This window comes from Lepisma saccharinum, chromosome 10 (genome assembly GCF_977018435.1).
Source record: "Lepisma saccharinum chromosome 10, izLepSacc3.1, whole genome shotgun sequence".
In the NCBI taxonomy this organism is placed as follows: Eukaryota; Metazoa; Arthropoda; class Insecta; order Zygentoma; family Lepismatidae; genus Lepisma; species Lepisma saccharinum.
The window spans coordinates 56,426,187-56,448,500 of NC_139238.1; the positions used below are offsets into that span (position 1 = coordinate 56,426,187).

A 22,314-nucleotide genomic window follows, 5' to 3' on the forward strand; every position below is an offset into this window, starting at 1 on the left:
TAACGGACTCCATTTCTTAGTAACGTGTTTCATTTTTTTCTCCTTGCAGCCCCTTTTTATCATTAAGCTATATAGTAGTAGCAAAGGTACAAGCCTTATGAGTTCCAAAAGATGAATGAAAGTGACTTGCTTTGCTTAAACCGTTTCTGTGCAAAACAATCTCTGATTTCAAGAATGACATTGTTGACAACAATGATATAGTACTGGTTTATTACCATAAGGATAAACAGCAATGATAACATTTCAGTTGAAATCTAGTTCTCTTGTTTGTGACATAAAATGTTTGTTAGCTCTAATTTGTGCATATTTTGTATTATATACAGTGTGTATATATATTTAAAGAATGCCTCATAGATGTGTTAACCCTCAAGTACTCGCGTGGTATCCCGTAACACGGATACTCGCGCGGGTGACAGTTGTCACCCATAAGGTATTTTATTTATTTCGAAAAGACTAATTATTGTATAGTGGATTTTTTTGTTTTGTTATATTTACAATCTATTCTAGGGACACTTAAAGTATTTTTTGAATTATTTTTGTATCAAACAGGTGTCGTAAAGAAAAAATTACCGAATGGTTCTTTAACAAAATTTTGTATGGAAAAAATATCTTAAACTTTAGGCTACCATAACTTTTTTTTATGCATGGTAACATTGTAAAACTCCTTGCTCATCTAAAAGACTGCTTTATTGAGAATCCATAAACATATATATTAACATATTTTGGCCTCTATTACAAGGCAAAAGAAATCGCTAAAGCGTACCCTGCATTTTACATATAGAAAGAGTATAGTCACAACAATGTTTGTTACTCGTAATAATTTTTTATCCATATTGTAGGTTGAAAATTTCAATGACAAAGAATTGATTAATGATCACTACATATATGACGTCCACATTTTTCACAATGTTTTCTGGTTGTTTTGTCTCCAGCCCAGCCACACAGTTAGCAGCGTCCTCTACTGTTATCTTGTTGTCTGCGCTCAGGCTGAGGAGTTTCTTCGATTACAAGAAGCGCCTTTCCTCTGATCTTCAGGTGTACAGGGATGAAAGGAAGCTGGATTAGACTGTCAATCAGAGGTTTTATGAGTTCCAACGCCAAACTTTTCAGGAATTCTCGTCTTGCAGGTGGTTTAGCTGCAGCATTGTTGAACTTGTAAATGATTGAGGCGCTAACCACAAGTTTTGCCCCACAAGTTCTAGGACTTCTCTGATAGGCGCAAGCCGATCAATTACTCTTCGCTGCTGACGAACTCCGATGTCGTCAAAAATGAAGACATCGCATGAGGAAATGAAATACATTCTCACTAATGGCAAGATAACAGACTTCCACACCAGTCCCTGCAGAGTTGTCCCAGATTGCTTAGTTTTTTTTTCTTTTACTGCCAAAACAGCCGGGTCATTCCACGTCAATTCATCCAGGCCATGTCACCCACCATCCCCGATTTTGATGAAATTCGGTATGCTTATAGAACTTTTGATGCTGATTACAAAAATGACAACTTTTTTTAAATTGGTCAAAGGGTTCAGAAGTTACGCGCTTTTTAAAATCTCCGTGTACGCCACATGCGGCTCCACTTTGAATGTCACGCATTAGGTTATAAACGATTGTATCTTCCCTCGGGTTTGCCGTAGAAACTTCAAGTTTGTTTTCTTTTGTTCAGAATAGTATAAGCTTTCATTTAAATAACGTTTCAGATGAATGCATCAATAAACATGTATTTTTATATTTAGTTTTATGTATTTTTTTAGAAAAATAAATGACTAACTTCAAGAGCGAAATTCATGCAATGCCCCCCCTTCAATTTCCCCCCAATTTTATATGTAGGTAGCTCAGAGTGTGTACTAATGCCTGATGAAAAAATTGGGATGGGCGGTTCAGAGACAGGGTGATTAAAAAATCATCTGCATAAAATGACATTAAAAGTAAATCTTCTTAAAAATTAGCACAAAACCTGAAGTACAGTATGTTTCAAGCTACAATATTCAAAATTTATGTTCACTATGTGTGAATGTAAGCATAGGCGTAACCTGGCGGGGGCAAAGGGAAGCTCTTGCCCTCTCCCAAATTTATAGATTAATTTAAAATTTGCAAGTAATAATTACAGTGGAACTCATATTGAAGTTTCTCGATTTTACATTTTCCTTCATTTTGCATTCAATCTTGGTGGTCCCAACATAGTAAATTGTTTAGAAATTTTCTAAGATTTTACATTTTCCCGCGCATTAATTTTTTTCAGCTTGGTCTCCTGGATAACGTAAAATTGAGGTTCCACTGTATCTAAGTTAATTTCAACAGTCTTCATTTTTTTAAAAAAAATGATTATATATATATAATCATTATTAACATTCTCAAGTTTAGCAAATTTATCTTCGAGAACATTCTTTTTGTGCATTTTATCTCAATATGGAAGTTCTTTTTTGGCTACTCTTCATGGGGATACGTAATATGAAGTAAGAATTAATACTACACATTTGTGTAGATTGAAGTTTTTTTTTCAAATTGAGCTTTTTCGCCACATACCACAGAAAATATCCTTGTGACGGGATGGTTTGAACAGAAAAAAATACTTGTATAGACTTCTATAGTATAAAGCAACAAGTACGGCAATTATGTACCAATTCCGTAGAAACAGTACTCAAGGCATAAATTTCTTAGTAATCATCTAGGGTGAAATGACAACAACCCACTGTACAATGTGTCAGCGATTGCAAAGTACTTCAACAGTACCAGGAAGTATGCACTATTTTGAACTTACAGGTTCCGTAAGTTACTTTTTACAAGTAACTGGGTTTCTTTTACAGTTACTGTAACAGTAACGTACTGTTAATGATCATTGATTTATGTAAAAGTTACACACAATCAATGATCATGAAGACTTCCGTGTTTTACTTATGTTTCTAGTACATAATATGTATTCATATATTTACATTATTACTGCTAATAAATGATGGAAAACACAGTGAGCTTTGCTTGAACGATTATAATTAAAAAATCATTTGTATGCTGACCATGGTGTTTTGAATATGGTGTCATTGATTCCACTTGCACCTATTTCTTTCTCCCCCATTCCAAGTTCAACAAGATTCAAAGATCCTCTCCCTCGACAATGACTTTTTCCTAGCTGGACAACAACATTCCAAACGAACACAGCAGTCTACCAAAACCAATGGAGTTTTCACATGCAATTAGAAATGAATTACAGTAAAGCGTGGATGTTCTAAATCTAGCATGCAACAAAGCATAGCTTCCTTGCCAGCAATTCCAAGAAAATCCTTTCACGTAGCATCCGGAGAAAATACATATTTTATTTTTATAGTCTTGAACAGAATTGTCCAATTTAGCTATTTCCCTACTGCAAAAAGTAACTCTGTTACCGTTGTCAACGTTACAGGTACTTACTTTTAAAAGTAGCTACTTACAGTTAGAATTCCTAAATAAAAAGTAACTGTACTTGTAACTTTGTAACTATTTACTTCGAAACACTAGTTGTTTAACAGTCAGAGCAAAATAGTATGTGCTGATGTAATATGTTTTGTATAACTGTATGGTTTGACTTTTGTGAAGACGTGGCTTTCCGAATTCCAACTCTAAACAGTTATGTAGTAGCATGTGTGTGCGTGACTCAAACTTGTTTGTAGGATTGCTTCAAAAGTCCACGTGAAAATGGAGATGCAGCTATTAAATTCTCGCATCCACTTGATCCATCAACTTCCTACTACTGGCCACAAAATATTCTGTGTCCAGTGGACATTAACAATACAAATGTATGGACATATGTACTTATTGATAAGTCAAATACTTTAGTGTGTTTAGAATGGTCAAAATATCCATGTAAAATGTGAACGGCACAATTTATAGTACATGAAATTTTGGCAAAGCATAGAGTACAATTTTTAGGTACTATCTTAATGGGTGTCACTTGGAAACTATCTTCGGGTTGAGATAATCACAAAGTTTTCCATCGCATAAAAATAGTGTCCAGGATTATTTGATAAATACATTTGAAAAACCACAATTATTACTCTTTATTCGTTTGTTCCTCAAGTGCCAGGAGGATCACAAAATATATTTAACTTGTAAATTTTAATTAATATATAAATTCGGTAGTGGCAAGTGTTTCCCTTTGCCCCCGCCAGGTTACGCCTATGCTTACATTCACACATAGTGAACATAAATTTTGAATATTGTAGCTTGAAACATACTGTACTTCAGGTTTTGTGCTAATTTTTAAGAAGATTTACTTTTAATGTCATTTTATGCAGATGATTTTTTAATCACCCTGTCTCTGAACCGCCCATCCCAATTTTTTCATCAGGCATTAGTACACACTCTGAGCTACCTACATATAAAATTGGGGGGAAATTGAAGGGGGGGCATTGCATGAATTTCGCTCTTGAAGTTAGTCATTTATTTTTCTAAAAAAATACATAAAACTAAATATAAAAATACATGTTTATTGATGCATTCATCTGAAACGTTATTTAAATGAAAGCTTATACTATTCTGAACAAAAGAAAACAAATTAGAAGTTTCTACGGCAAACCCGAGGGAAGATACAATCGTTTATAACCTAATGCGTGACATTCAAAGTGGAGCCGCATGTGGCGTACACGTAGATCTTAAAAAGCGCGTAACTTCTGAACCCTTTGATCAATTTTAAAAAAGTTGTCATTTTTGTAATCAGCATCAAAAGTTCTATAGCGAATTTCATCAAAATCTGGGATGGTGGGTGACATTTTCACAAAATTCTGGATGATTTGACATGGAATGACCCAGCCGGTTAGTAGCAAAATGCCTATGAAAGCACGAATTTCAACAACATTCGTGTGTTTCGTATCCCTGTCTCGGCTAAAATGCTCCTTTATATGGTCAATATAAATGTTGGTTGATGTAACTATAGTTCCAATAATGTTAAAAAGTAAAAAGCAATCAAGTGCAATGCGTGCTTCCCTACCCATGTCCAGTTGGTCCTGGGAGCCGCAAAATAATGTTGTCAGCTCTGGTTCGTACATTTCTGAGCTGAGAATATAGTTTTTCCACTTCATTACATTTTTAAACTGGTCTTCTACCATATATAAAATTGCAAATGGGATGTCCTCTTCATCACTGGTTTCCTCTTCCGCATTTGGCGCCAGGTCATTTTCGGCATTTTTCACTTGGTCCTTTTGTGGCTCATCTGCTTCTTTGGTGTCAAAGAGATCGTCCTGGACATCTAGATGATCATGTCCATCATCGTCACTATCATTCTCTACAACATCGTTCTCTTCGGAACTCTCACCAAGCAATACGTCCAAAATAAGAGAGTTATTGCAGAGTGTCGTGGACGCTTTGGTGCATTCATAACGCCGTTAATCGCGCGGGGGACAAGTGTCACCCAACTGACTTTCAAGAGCAATAACACGGGCCACTCATCACTACAACATACAAACGCACACTAGTCAGGTAGCTGGAAATGTAGCCGGAAGGTACTGAAGCCTCTACCACTCCCCTCCAACCCACTGCTTGGCGGTTACGAAAACAAAGGGGCTGGGTGAGAATGGTCACCCGCGCGAGTACTGGAGGGTTAACCGACCAAACGATTTTTGTTATATTTGGGGTGATTCAGTCAGTGACGGGTCCAGAAGTGACAGTTGGGAGGTGCGACTTTCAGTCGAGTGCCTCACGTCATCCAGAAGTTTTTCTAACCTGCATTTGCGCTGTTTTATGTAAACAATTTATTGTACTGTAAAATGTAAACAAGCTGCCCTGCGTTTTCCATAGAATAGATTATTGTTTTACAAAAATAGTTGTGAAGGGCTATAATAAATAATTACTATTGCGTAAAAAGAAAAAAAAAGTCTGAGTAAAAACCTGATTAGGTCTAAACTGATGTATTTAACATGAGTAATTTTAGGCACATTTCACTGTTGTTGGATCCAAATATAAAATGTAGGTCCCTTCATGTGAGACATTATTATATGTGGCTGAATGAGTTTGTGATATGCCATTCGGAGTAACCATGTCTTGAAGAAAACCATTTAACTACTCCGCAGGTTCAAATTTTCGCATTACAAAAATCTGTGGATTAGCTACGAAGACTAGGCATATCATGAAATATTATGATATTACTTCAGGTAGAAGGCTTGTCGCTTATAGTCCAACTCTCCCCATGTTTGTATGAAGCTGAGGTGGAAGTAAGGGGATCACTCCAAGAAGTTGTAAATAATTTCCTCGGATACCACAAGACACAACAACAAACAACGTCTTAGCCAGCGTGTTGATAACTGCAAAAACTGAGATGTAATATGTTCCTAAGAATATATTTCTTGGTGTAACATTTGGACTTATCCCTCTCCGACCATGATCGTTTAATTGACAAACATGGAGAACGCTGCCATCAGGAAATATACACCATGGAAAACCGTTACCAAGGTAAATGGAGCCCACGAATGTTATACGAGTACTCCTGGACTCTCAAGAGAGATGTTCCGCAAGATTAATACAGACGAATATCATTTAGAAGTACATTTTAGGTCAGTTTACAGAATATGTAACACATATTAGTTTCAATATAGCCAAGCTATTTCATTACAACAAAACATTGTGGGCCACAAACTCTCTGAACCCGATAGAGAAAAATAGTAAACAGATTTGAAATCAGCGGTAAAAATACTACAAGAATAACTTTTCATTTTACATTTAAATTAACAGAGAAAAAGTTAAAATATGTTGTTTAGTAATCGGCGTGTGTTACGGTTTGGAGACTTTACAAATGAAACCAGGACTGCTGTGGCTATTTCTTCGTCAGTGGAAGTTCTTGGACTTCCTGATCCTCGCCTGTCGCTCACTGATCTGGTCTCTAGAAACTTTTGGAGTAATTGTGCAATTGTCACATGATATTTTGTCATAGGTTAAAAAAATTACAATGGCAAGTGAACTTCTATCTTCAGCAGACAAATGATCTCGTTTCTATCCTCACGTGTTAGGAGCTTTATAGCACTGTTTTCTCATATCTGTAAAATGAAATATTTGTTACAATCATGCAGTCATAACTTCTTGCTGATTAAAGATACGTCGAAATACCTTCACTATTACATTTCTCTTGAAATTCTAGACTAATTTGATATTTCACATCACTCACTTCCATTTAAAAATTGAGTTGTATTCAATATGGCGGCCTGCAATATGGCTGATGTCTGCTTGGAACATAACGATATAACTCCTAGGCCTAACGTGTTTCTATTATGACCAATTTTATCCAGCTTAAGTCTTTTAAGTTTTATAGGTGGTGTTAAGAGACTTTTGAATCACCCTGCATAAGTAATCAAAATAACAAGCAATGCTATATATTTTATATATTACTAGTAGTGGGATTTATGATATAACCAGGACGAGAAAGGAAGAGCCCCCCTCAAGCAGATTTGGCTATACTTAAAACAAGCTCAACATGCCTACATGAGCTTTTTGCTCAAGTGTGGAACCCTGCCTAATCCAAGATTTTTGTGAAAATGCCCTCATGGATTCCATGAGAAAGGAAGAGCTCCCTCAGATTGATTTGCCTATACTTACAAAAGGCACTTCTGTGAGATTGTTGTCCATAAATTTGTTCTCTTGGGCCATACTTAAAACTAGGCCACCCACACCCATATACACCTACACCCACCCACACCCACCCACGCATATTTACTTCCGGTCTACTTCCGGTCCACTTCCGGTCCACTTCCGGTCCACTTCCGGTCCACTTCCGGTTTACTTCCGGTCCACTTCCGGTCCACTTCCGGTTTACTTCTGGTTTGAGTTCAATTGGGTACCAGGCCCAACTTGCTTATCTAATACTAAACACAATTCAATATGCAAAGACCTTCTAGAATTGCTCTGTGACTCTCTCATTTCTTACATCATAAACATATGATTTTTCCCCTATGAGAATGACACTACAAATGGTGTCATCGGGTAATGCCTCGTGGAATTCACAGATAATTTTAATGTTTGTCCTGTCATTAACCACAACTTGTTTTCTTTTTGAAGTGTTGATTACAAACATGGGTCTCCGTGCCTTGAATTCATCTGGTGTGTAATACATGTCAGTATTGCCTGTAGTGACTCTTTTGAAAGCCGAAAAAGCTTCATATAATTTGAGAAAATCATCCTTGGACATGTCTAAATTGTAATTTTCTCTAGGAAATACCTCATTTCTGCCATTTTTAAGATATATGTTCTTGATGTTGCAGTTATCAAATTTACTTGAATTTTTTTCCTGATTGTTGTGTCTCCCAGTCTGAAACAATACCACCACAAAATCAGGCATGTCATATTGTATACTGGAGAATGAATTTGTAGCATCAAACTCATAATAAGTACCAGCGGCAGGCTTCTGTACACATTGATATGTATAAAATTGTAAAGGTACTTGTGGATTTTTTATTATATCAGCTTTGTATTTAAGAGCATAACTGGCCTCATATTCAACAACAGGGATTCTTAGCTCCATAGTCTGAATAATGCATTTGCCTGCATCTGGTAAGGTATTAGGCAGAGCTTCCCCTGTAGGGTTTAATGTGCTGTACCTCATCAAAGCATTGTTATCATTTGCAGCTCTTCTAAATGTGATTCTTAACCCGCCCTTCCACATAATTTCTTTGTAATCCGAGAAGAATCCTGGCAATAGGCGCATCGGGAACAGCACTGTGTGGTTCTTAGATAATATCTTATCACCAGCTTCAAATCCACCTATTTTGTAGTAAGAAGCCTCGGTTTTGGATAATTTTAGTGTGGCCAAAGCTGTGGAGGTAATACCGGGATAATCTATTCTGTTTATAACAACACCATGCTTTCTGATCTCAATTTCAGAGAACAGATGCGGTACAAAATTATCTACCAATCTTATATTTGAATTTGCCGGATAATCTGTTCCATCGAGCTTTACAACATCAAATTTGATGTATAGATCTGCTCTGTGGGGGTGTATAAAGCCGTCCCCTACATCAAGATCAACCTCGATTTCCGTGTTGGGTTGATTTAAATTTGCAAATGTCCTCCTGTTTGGAGGGAATGATTGTAGCTCATAACTCTCAATATTTTCCATTGTATGTATTTTTATTTAAATATTAATCTCTATGATTGCAGTTGTTGTGGCTCCAGCAAAATCAACTAATTCTTCTTTTTCATTAGTGACCATCAACTCGATGTAATCTATTCTGTTATGGCACACAGGAAAATATAATGTTGGGGATGGATTGTAGATGATTGGCTCCATGAATTCGGAATTAGGTTTGAATGTTGCAATGATGCCGGTTTGTTTGTGAGTGCCTATGCCATTTGATTTGGTGATCATACCCTCAGCCACATTACAGTGAATATTCAGAGTCTCTATGGCTAAGAATTTAGGTATATTCATAGCAGTGTGTTTGATGGCCGCTTCAAGTTTTGTGTTGTTCTCAAAGCCTAACAGCTCTCCTATAGTACCCAGATGCACTGTTTCTGTAGCAGATACAATCTCTACTCTGTGAGTGACAGAATTTTGACTTAACACTACACCTCTGGGTAATTGAGCATTTAGAGTGGACAGATTATACTGCCCTGGAGTGATGACAATTTTTTGATCCCCTACTGCAATTGTGTTGTTGTGGTGTGTAATATTAGGGATTAGGTACATGCCGTAAAATGCTCTGAGAGCTATTGTTTTGGGATACACTATGTCATCATGTAATTTGAGTTTCAATATTGAATTTTGGCTGGTGAGATGGAATACCCCCATGATGTTTTAAATACCACAAGGCTTTTTGAAAATTTTCAATTGATGGTTTATTTATTTGAGACATATATCTAAGAACAGATAAACACAAATGTCCGCAATTAACATCTTTGAAGTTTTGAACACGGGCATTATTGTAATAAAGATTAGCTGATTTTAAATATTTTACTAAATTTTCAGGAGGAACACCTCCAAATGAATCAAACACAAATGCCTCATTGTTTAAATATTTAAGATAACAAATCCAGTGAGTGCCCTGATTTTTGTACTTATCCAAATTAACAATGCCACACTCTTTGTTGAGTGGTTGTTCCGGTAAAGAATCAGACATGTACACACCTCTAAAATTTTTGATGCCCAGTGGCTTGATTAAAGCTTCAATATCTTGGTTTGTAAGCGGCTCTTGTTTTTTTTAAACTTACTCATGGCTCTCTTAACACCTTTGCCTTTTTTCTCCATGGCCAGGTTATGGCGCCTCTGCTCATCTAATTCTGCCCTATTTTTCTTGGCATCTATTACTGTTTTTGCTATGGCAGCTGATCCCCCGGCCAAGCTCCCAACAGCCCCGAGAGCAGCTAAGATGGCAGGGATGGTAAATATGAAACCCCCCACATGTGATTTTTTTCTTGATTGCTGTAATTTTTTTAATTGGGGGGTACTAAGCAACAATTTCATACCATGCCCCTTTGCAAGACAAGAGCTTTTTTTCTTCCGCTGCTTTTTGGTCAAAAGGCTATCAATAGTTTTAAGAGATTTGAGACCTGCATAAGGTATTTGATACATAACACCCTTGGCCTTCATCGTAGGTTTATTATATACATATTCACAGCCCCCACCCCAGTTTTTGTTTGGTGCTCATAGCTATGGTGGTCCCCAATGCTGCTATTTTTTCACTCAAAGAAGCATCTTTGCTTACAAATCTACCAAATGCAGCCTCTTCTAATTTCTTGTCTGCAACATGTCTCTTGTCAAGATCAGTATGTGTGTTGTATGCTATGTCATGGTCTCTGCAAGCAGCATCTAGGGGATTTACACCAGGATCCCCTCTGTTTAATCTATGATCCAATTTTGTGCCTGGACCACAATACTGATAGCCTGGAATGTGTAGTTCAAATGGCAACTTGTTTATAATGTCATTAACCAGCCCCCGACCCTCAGAGACATTCCAAAATTTAGGGGGTAGAGTATTAATAATTTTTATGAGATATCCAATCCCCTTAGGGTCATTCACTATAAAATTAGATAATTTTGTGCTTATCATGTCCATAATTCCAACCTTTTCATTGTAAAAATTGTGGTTGCCAGCATTTTCCTCCCCAGCTATGACCAGCAACCTATCCACAAGTTTCCTGACATCATCAACCCACACAAATTCTTTAGGCAGGGTGTTGTATTGTTTGATTCCACTACCTGTCTTGATCTGTGACCATATGGGCTTGATTAAATTATTGTATTTTGCCCCACTGCTCGACTTGACTCTTTTTTGTGTGGGATCATTGTTCTGGTATAGAGCATCTGATTTTATTAATATTTCTTTGTAATCCTCATAATCTTGATCTGTATAGCTGCCAGGCCTTTTCCTAGTTATCAGTTCCCACAATCCAGGTGTGCCGGTGTACTTAACAAAAGCACCTTTTTCTCCGAGACGAGATTCTGAATAAACAATTATATCATCTCCCATAAATGTTACTCTGAAATTGCCAATTCTATGTATGATGCTGCCATCAAGCTCTGTGTCAGCATATAAGCCAAAGACCTCATCTTTATTGTCTTTAGGTGTGCTTAAATATTTTTGAGCAAGAAGACCCAATTCAATAGGATCCTGAGTAGCTTCAATTATTCTAGGAGCAACAGGACTAGGCGTATGAATACTGGAAAGTGGGGTGAATGGATAATCTAATATGTTCCTTGCAGCTACAGGCACAAGCTCTGTGATCAAATCTTGATTTTGCTCTGTAACAGTTTTGATATTCTTACCTAAATTATTAATAGCATCAATTACAGGCTGTTCTGTTTGTTTGTGTTTTTCATAGATTCCTCGGTTCTCTGATTTCCATCCCTTAAATCTTTTTACAAGATAATCTCTTAACTTAAGATCGTCAATGACTGGTCGTTTCATGGTTATTTATATACGTCTCAACATCTAGAAAATCGTTGATTTTATTTCTGTATTTGCCACTACTGGGTGTTCTTGTCATATCAATAGTGACAAACCCATAACTGTCTTGATTCCAGCACCTGCTGCAAAACTTGGAAAAATCATTGTAGCTCAAGTCTCCACCTACATATTCATCATGTATGTGTTTGAGGTTGGTATGATCTTGATGAAACACACATATAAAATTGCTGTTGTCTCGGATCAGCTGCTTCGGTATTTTAGAAAAAGTCTGTGCCAGGTAGAAACAATCAATATTTTTGTGTCGGCCCTGTGTAAAGAAATTTCTAACCTTGTTTTGATTATCCAGTATAATGTCATCAAACACAACAACAGAATTATCGAGACATTCATCAAGTGGCTTAACATCTGGTTCAAAAGTGGCAATATCCAATCCATCATATAGCTTCATCAGCTGCTGATATTTTAATTGTTCCAAGCTCTTAGAGAAAACATACAAGTGCCTGTTTTTCCAGTCTAACCAGTTGGGGGCCAATAAAAAATTATCAACTATTAGTGTAGTTTTACCACAAGCAGATGGCCCAACAATAAGACACCTAATATTATCAGGCAGCAACTTGCCATTTCTCTTATTCTGTTGTTCAGGTTCTGGCAGCCTCTTTATAACATCCCAGGTGCTCATATTATCACTTTGTTTGCATCGATCCAGCTGTTTTCCGGATGACCCAGCCATTTGACAAATAACTTGTTGCCTTTTCTGCGGATGATTTTCTCTATGAGATATGTGTCAGGCTGTTTAGTTTTGCTGAGTTCTTGTTCATAGAACCTGCCTTTGAGAATTTCTCCTCGGTGATCTTTTATTATATATGTATTAAGAGTCCCGGGTTTAACTTGAACCACTGTAAATAATTCGGTGCTCCAGTTTCTTGTAAAGCCTCTTTTGAATAAGTGCTTATATTTGCTGATTCTTACTTGATCACCCACCCTGTATTTGGCCTTTCTTGTTGTTGGCTGGTATCTAGGATAATAAACAGTCCTGATCAATTTTTGCTCATCAGATGAAGTTACTTCGGAGGGTTTCATGTTGATTGTGGAATGAACCGAGTTGTTATATTTATGTAGAAGTTCTGGAAGAATATTAAGCCATTTATAATTACCTTGAAGTGTGAATTGTTTATACATAAGATTTTTTAAGGTTCTGTTGAATCTCTCTACAATTGAGGCTTTGAGGTCACTGTAACTCGAGTAATGTTTTATTGCCTGGCTTTTAATAAATTGTTGGAACACTGAATTATAAAATTCTTTGCCATTATCTGTTTGCAAATAGCGCGGGGATCTTCCACTCTGATTGATGATTGTCCTGAAGGCTTCTGTAACACATTTTCCTGTCTTGGATTTGAGTGGCACAGCCCAGGCAAATTTTGAAAATGTGTCTATTACAGTGAGTAGATACTTGTAGCCCTTGTTGATTTTGTCTAAGTTTTTCAACTGCCCACTTGCCATCTCAATCAAGTCGCTTTGCCATAAATCATCTATGCCTTTTGTGACTACTGGCAGTCTCTTATAATTATGTCTGGCTTGTCTGTGTAATTCATCGACAATAATTTGTCTAGACATAATATGTAAACAAGAATATTGCAACTATGGGGTATTCAGCAGCTGAGACTGCAGGATTTTCTAAATATAATTTGTCTCCAATATGTATTTTAAATTCCAGAGAGCCATCATCTTCAGTATAGGCTGTTTCTAATGTATTGGGATCTGTAAAATCCTCTAACTCTACACTGGTGATTTTCACTTTGTTCTCAGCATTTGTTATTGATAAGGTAGGGTAGTGGTGTGCCTGTGGCTGATGCCAATATTTGATCTTGATTGGTCTCAATGTGCCCCCAACAAAAAACTGGTAATAAAATTGTGCAGGGGACAGCATATATATTTTGCCCCCTGGTGTAAATGGTGAATCATATTCTTTGTTGGGGATGCTATACAATTCAAGAATTACTGTATGTTTTGGATTCTCGATTATGCCTGTTATTTCCTTTTCTGCTGTAAGCAATCTGCTTGTTACAGATTCAAGGTGCTCATTGATCGTTCTAACAACATCATCATGCCCTGGCTTAATTTTTATGTCCACAACAAGTTTCTTGTATTGTTGCACAATCTCTTGTAGCTGGGTGGCAAAAACAGACAGAGCATTTGCTTGATTGGATTCCATGGTCCCTAGCTGTTGCTTGATATTAGCTACAATTTGTTGCAAATTTTCAACCATTGCCAATTTTGAATTTTGAGCAGTAAGATCATGGACCTGTCTTCTGATATCCTCAAACAGGGCATGCAATTCATTAATATGTTGATTGGTTGGTAGAGTGGCAACTGTTTGAGTGAGTTGTTTGATCTCTGCTTGGATATTCTTGATATCTTCTGATTTCAATATGCGATTCACAGCTCTCTTAATATTTTTAAGTTCCTGTGATGTGGGAAGATTTGATACTGTATTTTGCAAAGATTCAAGTGCCAATTTCACATTGTTTAATTCAGAAGCATCAGCCACATTTTGCATAGCATTTTGGAGCAGGGCTATATCTGCCTGAGTGGGTGTGGATTGTTGTAAAATTTCAAGTTTTGTTTGGATATCATCGATCAAGTGATGAAAATGAGATAGTTCAGATTCAGTGTTGAGGTTTTCAAGCTTTGTGATTTGTTGCTGGACACTGACAAGGGTGTCTACAATCCCGGGCAGGCGAGATTCTAGTACATTTGCCAAATCACTTTGCACTGCTGCTATTGTACCTTCAAGATGGGTTATGGTACTTTGAATTTTTCCAAAATCTTCATATGTTTCAAGTTGCAGCTTAATATTTGCTACACTCCGAGTTATTGCATTCAAAGCATCAGAAGATGGCAAATTGTTCATAAAATTTTCAAGCGTCTCAATTTTTTCTTTAACCTCGGCTATGGCATTGTGCAGAGGGTCCAGATTAGGTATCTGGAGTGACTGAATCTGTTCCTTTAGAGTGGAAATCACTAGATCAAAATCTTCTTGTGATTTTATGCTTTTGACAATTGTTTGGAGCTGTGCCTGGACATTATTTATTTGCTCTTCCAATTGTTGTTTCAATTGCTCGGAGTTGTTAGCCTGGGTCTTAAATTTGGCTTGAAGAGCTGCTACAGCTTCTTCTAAACTTTGAAAATTATCTAATGTTGCCAGATCAGTATATTTTTGAAGCAACAATTTGAGTTCGGAATCAATTTTAAGAAGAGGGTCCATGCATTGTGATTGCAAATTTGTAATTTCTAATTGAAGACTGGCATTGAGTGTGGTTTGTAAAGCTTGCAAATCACTTCTTAATTTCTTGACTCTGACATCAAGCATAAGAATCTCATCACTGTGATCTTCATGTCTTGTATGGCCAAATATATCATTAGGCATTTTCTTTTAGTGGTTATTTATTATAGAGTATCTGATTCTTAATTCTATAAAAAAGGGTATAAGCTTGTCATAGGATCCAGGGACCTCAATATATAAGCAGTCACCAGCAGAAACAGTATATACAGTGCCAGAAACCATGTTTGAGTGCTTAATTCTATAAATATTTCTCCCTACTGAAATCTTGACTTCACCCTCAGGGGTTGTAATAAATTGCAATTGCCCACCTACAGGTAATTGGTAATGATTTAAATTATTGTTAAATATGTACAATATTTTGCCTGTTTCTTCATCAACATCTGTAAGTATGCTGTTCAGATGAATAATTAACAAGCCACTCAGTTTAGACAGTATATCAGGAGAGGGTTGTGGTGTGGGCAGGTCCATAATACCTTGTTTTTTGAACCCAAATAAGTTCATGGGCATGTTTATTTATTTCAAATCATGCTCTGTAATTGGGCATTGTTTCCCACTTTTCAAATCACAATGCCCCCAAGGTAAAGTATGTATGCCACATGATAAAATGCATCTCTTATCATCATGTGGGTCCAGGGCCACTTTTCTTACAATATTGCTAGTCAGCAAGTGATTCTCACTCTGAATTCTATTTTCTGATGTTCTGATTGAATTCTGGGACTTGATGCAATTTTTATAATCTTCAAATTCAAGATCTTTTTCCACAGTAACTCTGCCAATACCCTTGGCCTTTTTGACAACAGCACTACATGTTTTAAAACTGTACATCTTGGCACTTAACCCAGCAAATTCCACAATAACATCACCAAGTGTCTCATCTTTTAACTTGCCAGGCACTTTTTTGTTGTGGGGTTGAATTCTTGTATGTTCACTGGTATCAAAGTATTGAAACAATTCAGGCTGTGACATATCTTGATAAACATCTTCTGTTTGAATATCAAGAATAAAACTATCCGTGTCCATGTACAATAATTTTACACGATCACCATAAAAAGGTTTCAGCACATCATAAAACAATGTTAACATATGTAATTTGGACGATTCCAATATCACAGCCCCTTCATAAATAGGTTTATCAAATTTGATCTTTGTTTTCATCATGTTGAAAAGTGCCATGTGCTCATCATAAATTCTTCTGTAATTGAAGTTGGGCTTTGCAACCAATTTTTTGCTCCGGCTGGGGTCAGTAATTATTTTAACATCGGTATGTTTTCTGACATTTTCAATTGTTTTGCCATACACTGAATTCACCATCAATTTAAACAAGCTCTTATCAAATTGGCTCTTTGCGGATGTTCGAAGCTCCGTGTTTGTGTCAATGTATGGTTTCAACCATTCTGAGTGCCTGAACCTTAAGACTTTTCCAACTTTGGTTACTTGAACACCATGATTCATCAGGAACTGGAGGTTTTTGTAATATGCGACATATCCCTGTTTCGGATCCAGAGTCATCATGAGCTTCTTCTGTTTAGAGCCAGGTGAGCACTGAACCTCGGAAATTGGGGACAGATCAGAAAATTTATTGTGCAAATAATCAGGAATTGTCAGATCAACCTCTATGAATAGGCCATATTCACTGTCATCAAAATTCTTAAGATCTTCAATATTGAAATTTTCAACCCACTCAAGCTCTGCATATGGCAGTTTTTGCATCATGGCGTGACCATAGAGGTTGTTTGCATCTACATACACTATATAATTTGATGGCCGTGCTGGATCATAATCAGGAATATATTTGTTATTTGCTCTGGCATATCTCTGGGAACATTGCACCATCCCTCCTCTTATGCATTCCTCCATAAACAGATACTTATCTTGATCGTGGATCAGATCCAATTGCATTTTGGTGTTGAAAAACGTTGCGGCCCATGCTAGGCCCGGGGCACTGTAAAAATACACTGGGTCCAGTCCATAATTTTGCATGGAAGATTTTCTGAATGCCTGCAATATATCAGCTAAGAGGGTCGTATCAAGTTTTAAATATGCCATGTGATAATCACCAAATGTCTTGCATTTTAAATTGTTCCACATCAACTGAGCATGGTGATAATCTTCATCAGTGATTCCAGATCCTCTGATTTTGCTATAAAATGCTTGTTGTGGTGGCAGGGAACACTCATCAAATTTAGAAAAATCTGTAACATAGTCATATGGATATACACCCTTCCGCCTAATTAATTTCAGGTCCTGATTTGGAAACAATGCGCGTGTGATTTTCAAGTCATCATCAGATAATTGAGAGGCCAGTGTAGCCAGGCTAGCAGATAAAAATCTGTAAGAATCAAGAAATCTTATGTGAATAGGAACACCATCAACTTTAATTATCTTGCTAATAGATATATATTTTTCATCATTTTCAGCTAAAATATTTAAATTCTGTTTGTCAAAACCCTCGTACCTGATCAGATGATGGAAATCATAATTGGATGCTCCATGGCAAAATATGGGGACAAATCTTGGTCTCTTGATCTTAATATTACAGCTATTACACAGGGCCTGTTTATATCGACCATCTGTATGAGAATGGTGTTTCACCTTGATATTTGTATCTGAAAATTCAGAATCACATACCGGGCATTTTTCTGCATTGTTGAAATCTTCAATCTGTTCGTCTGTTAAAGGCAACATAGGCTTTGATTTTAATAAGATGTTAGATGCTATGTCACGGCACTCATTTTCTATTCCATGTGCAAATTCTTTGATGGCATTTGGTCCCCTGTATAAGTATGGCTCACTAGCTACACCATCCCGTACAACCACACAACAAAAGCTGGAGGGCTCATGTTGTTGGTATGGTGTAATTGATGATTCTTCTGGATCTGGGCTACAGAATGCAATAGGTTTGAGGTTCGATTCGAAATCACAGACAATATATGCTGGGTGTTCCAACAAGGCTTCATACTTTTTGAATTTGCAATTTTCACTTGGCATTGGCATCACCATATGAACAGGTTTATGGTTCCCACAGTATTTCAGATGCTCAATTAACTTGTTTTTAGCAATTTCTGTGTTACATTCAGGAACCCTATTTACCATTTTTTGACCATCAAATACAGTTAAGCATCTTCTGCACAACTTAAATATTCTATTAGATTTGTCTAGTTGTGTTCTCACTAAAGCTTCAAGATTATGTATCAGAGTATAATGATATTTGCCATCCCCTTCAATTAAGAGCAGATCAATCGGAACAGCAGATTCATCATCAAGTGTACTGATTCTGAGAGGATCTATCAAGCAATTGTCACGGCCACTAGAACAAGTAAATACATTAATAGATAATTGTTTGCCATTGATATGCTTGGCCCTTTTTTCAAATTTATCAATATTCTGAACTGACATTGGATATTCTAAACCCTCCATTGCATCGTCAAAATCATGTTCATGATGTTTGTAATAACTTATTCTCTCAGGATGCCTTGAAACTGGAAACAAAGCAGCTAATATACACCACAGAAAACATTTCTGGTCGGTATTTTTTATATTAACCACGGCTTGTTTGTTTTTAATATTAGCAGGTAATGGCAGATATGTAGAACCTTGTAATGGAGTAAATTCAGAAATATTAACATATAACTTGTGTGGAGAACCGCATAGGCTCCATCCGGACTCTTTTGCTGCAAATTCAGAGTGTTTAATATTCAGTTGATTTATCAAATTGCCTATTATTTTGTCTGAATTTGTATTTGAGTATACAGGTACAGTTTCTGTTATGTGGGGCTGTGTAAATTTTGTGCCATTTGGTTTCTTATATTGTGTAAACAATTTAAGGGACAGTTTATAAGAGCCATTTTGTGCATTAAGAATTGCCTGCAGATCAGAATTTTTACTGTTCAAGAAATTCTCAATGCCACATCTTGGCTCTGATACAAACCGGTAATCCCTAAGTTGGGCATTAAAACTGCTATGGATAGGTTCATGTCGTGGCTGCTTTGCAGGTGAAGCATTAACAGGTGCTTCGTGCTTTCTTTTCAGACCAGATGTAGATGGTTGTGTTGATGACTGTACAGAGCAAGTATTTTTATGTTTATATGTGAAATATTCCATGCTGTATTTTCTATTGCATTTGGGGCAAATTTTTGTGGGAGTTCTGCATTTGTCTGGGTTACAAATCTTTTGGTGTCTGGCCCAATTAGAGCTAAATATATTTTTATTGCATTGATTACAATATTTTTGATTCGGCATTTTTGTTGTTGTTTATTATATACAATTTCTTGGGATTCAATTCAAAATTCTATGCTGGATAAAAATAGCAGTTGGGTTCAACACTGTCCTTTGTATGTGTGTGTGTATGTGTATGTGTGTATACACTTAATATTTTTGGCTTTGGTATTTATATACAATTTCTTGGGATTCAATTCAAAATTCTATGCTGGATAAAAATAGCAGTTGGGTTCAACACTGTCCTTTGTATGTGTGTGTGTATGTGTATGTGTGTATACACTTAATATTTTTGGCTTTGGTATTTATATACAATTTCTTGGGATTCAATTCAAAATTCTATGCTGGATAAAAATAGCAGTTGGGTTCAACACTGTCCTTTGTATGTGTGTGTGTATGTGTATGTGTGTATACACTTAATATTTTTGGCTTTGGTATTTATATACAATTTCTTGGGATTCAATTCAAAATTCTATGCTGGATAAAAATAGCAGTTGGGTTCAACACTGTCCTTTGTGTGTGTAAGTGTATGTGTATGTGTGTATGTGTGTGTGTGTGTATGTGTATATGTGTGTGTGTGTATATGTGTGTGTGTGTATGTGTGTGTGTGTGTTGATATTTTTGGCTTTGGTATTTATATACAATTTCTTGGGATTCAATTCAAAATTCTATGCTGGATAAAAAAAACAGAAATAGGCCACAACTTGGCCACAAGTAGACCGGAAGTAGGCAAACCGGAAGTGGACCGGAAGTAAACCGGAAGTAAACCGGAAGTAAACCGGAAGTAAACCGGAAGTGAACCGGAAGTGGACCGGAAGTGGACCGGAAGTGAACCGGAAGTGGACCGGAAGTGGACCGGAAGTAAATATGCGTGGGTGGGTGTGGGTGGGTGTAGGTGTATATGGGTGTGGGTGGCCTAGTTTTAAGTATGGCCCAAGAGAACAAATTTATGGACAACAATCTCACAGAAGTGCCTTTTGTAAGTATAGGCAAATCAATCTGAGGGAGCTCTTCCTTTCTCATGGAATCCATGATGGACATTTTCACAAAAATCTTGGATTAGGCAGGGTTCCACACTTGAGCAAAAAGCTCATGTAGGCATGTTGAGCCTGTTTTAAGTATAGCCAAATCTGCTTGAGGGGGGCTCTTCCTTTCTCGTCCTGGTTATATCATAAATCCCACTACTATTACTATTAAAAAATGCTTTTGCTTATTCAAAATTAATGACATTTGTACAAAGATGCAAGTATGGTAATTCAGTTACCTTAAATAGAGCAAAGGTTAATAAAAAGTTTGTTTTCAGTCAACTTTAAGCTTTGAATAAAAGTACAGTGTAGAACAACTTTTAAGGTACCTTTGACACACTAAATTGGCCACAGTACTAAAATGAATCTTAGCACATTTAAATGAAATATTGGTAATTTTCTTGAAAATGTTTATCATTAATTTTATTTTTTTATAAATGCTATTCTTTATTTACAGATATGGAGGTGCTCATCAACGGAATAATTGTTGCTTCCATACTAAGCATTGTTGGTAAGTTCCCCCAAAATATCAATATATTTTCTTAGGCTTTCTTCTCCTGGTTTACGATGTAGAGGTAAATATTTCTGTGTTACAAGGGTAAAATTATAATACTTCGAAATGCAAAATTAATAATGGGACAGAAATCATGGTTGGTTTCACCCCTAACCGAAGTCACACTCGGCATCGAACTCCTAGGATTTAAGGATGCAACTGAGGAGCCGAAACAAGTGAGTTCTGCGGAGTGGGTAAGAATCCATAGAGGAGTGAACTTGCATTAGAAACTGTCAATCTTTCATAGAAAGTTTGAAAGTTTGATATTAAAGACGTAAGAGATAGAAACGTTTTTCGAGGATCACAAAGAAAATAACTATGAAATATTTTTTTGTTGCACCGAACACTGGCTAGTAGCAGTTGAAACAAAATTAAATTATCTTTCCATTATATCTAGTAAAGTAAACTGAATATAGCAAGAGGTGGGTCTGTAATATTCGTTCAGAATATACTAAAAAGCAATGTAGTTTAAATCAAGAAAGCTTTAGAATTTCCTGTAGAACAGGACTTTGAATGCGCAGCAACTGACATAGTTAATTACAACGTATGCGCAATATCAATCTGTAAAACGCCGGATTGAAATATGGATGACTTAAACAAGTTAACATTGATACTAGATCTCGGTAACAAAATATATGAAACAAATATTTTTATTTGTGACGTTTTTAATATGGCTGTAACAAACACACATCAGAGAAAATATATTTCTCGATTTAAAAAAAATATCAAACTATTTTGGTATATTTCACACAATTAAAATTAGAATTAGAATCATCAACATAATAAAAAGTACAATAGATAATAATTTCATAAAGATAAATACTATAAGAAATATTCAGTAGAAACTTTCTTGGTTTACCAACCATGGTAATGTAATAATTTAATCCATTACTCAAAATGTGGGTACATGACAAACTCCATGCTGGACAACCAATCAATAAAACAATTAAATATCTACAAACAAAGATATTAAAACATCGTTGATATTTTACATTCTATCTACTGCAACTTTCTACTTAATCCAAATGACGGTTGCAGTTTGTCTGGTCATTTCCTATTTCTAGAAGATCGTCGTGGACTCTTCACAGCTGAGGCAGTAACAGCTTCCTCTCGTTCAGTCAGCTGTCTCTCCTAACACATCCTATCCTGGCACTGAACCATCGAGGAACCAAAAATTATCTTGTGCATTGTCCGTATCTAACGTGTTTGAATTAAACTTAAATTTATGCTAGTGTTGCTTCTTCTGCCTGTTGGGACAGATTGTCTACCAAATGTATTTCATTCCTAGCCACGCTGTCCTTTACTTCTCAATCCTACTCTGTA

At 36.5% G+C, this 22,314-nt stretch overlaps 1 protein-coding gene across 1 annotated transcript in view; it reads left to right on the forward strand.

Moving 5' to 3' along the window:
• The window catches only part of LOC145994361 (uncharacterized), a 389,770-nt gene that overhangs the window by 36,097 nt on the left and 331,359 nt on the right, over positions 1-22,314 (forward strand). Inside the window, exon 2 of the mRNA XM_083130476.1 lies at positions 20,896-20,949. Within this exon, the coding sequence (XP_082986602.1) occupies positions 20,898-20,949 (52 nt within the window). The 5' untranslated portion in view covers positions 20,896-20,897. The remainder of the gene's footprint in view (positions 1-20,895; positions 20,950-22,314) is intronic.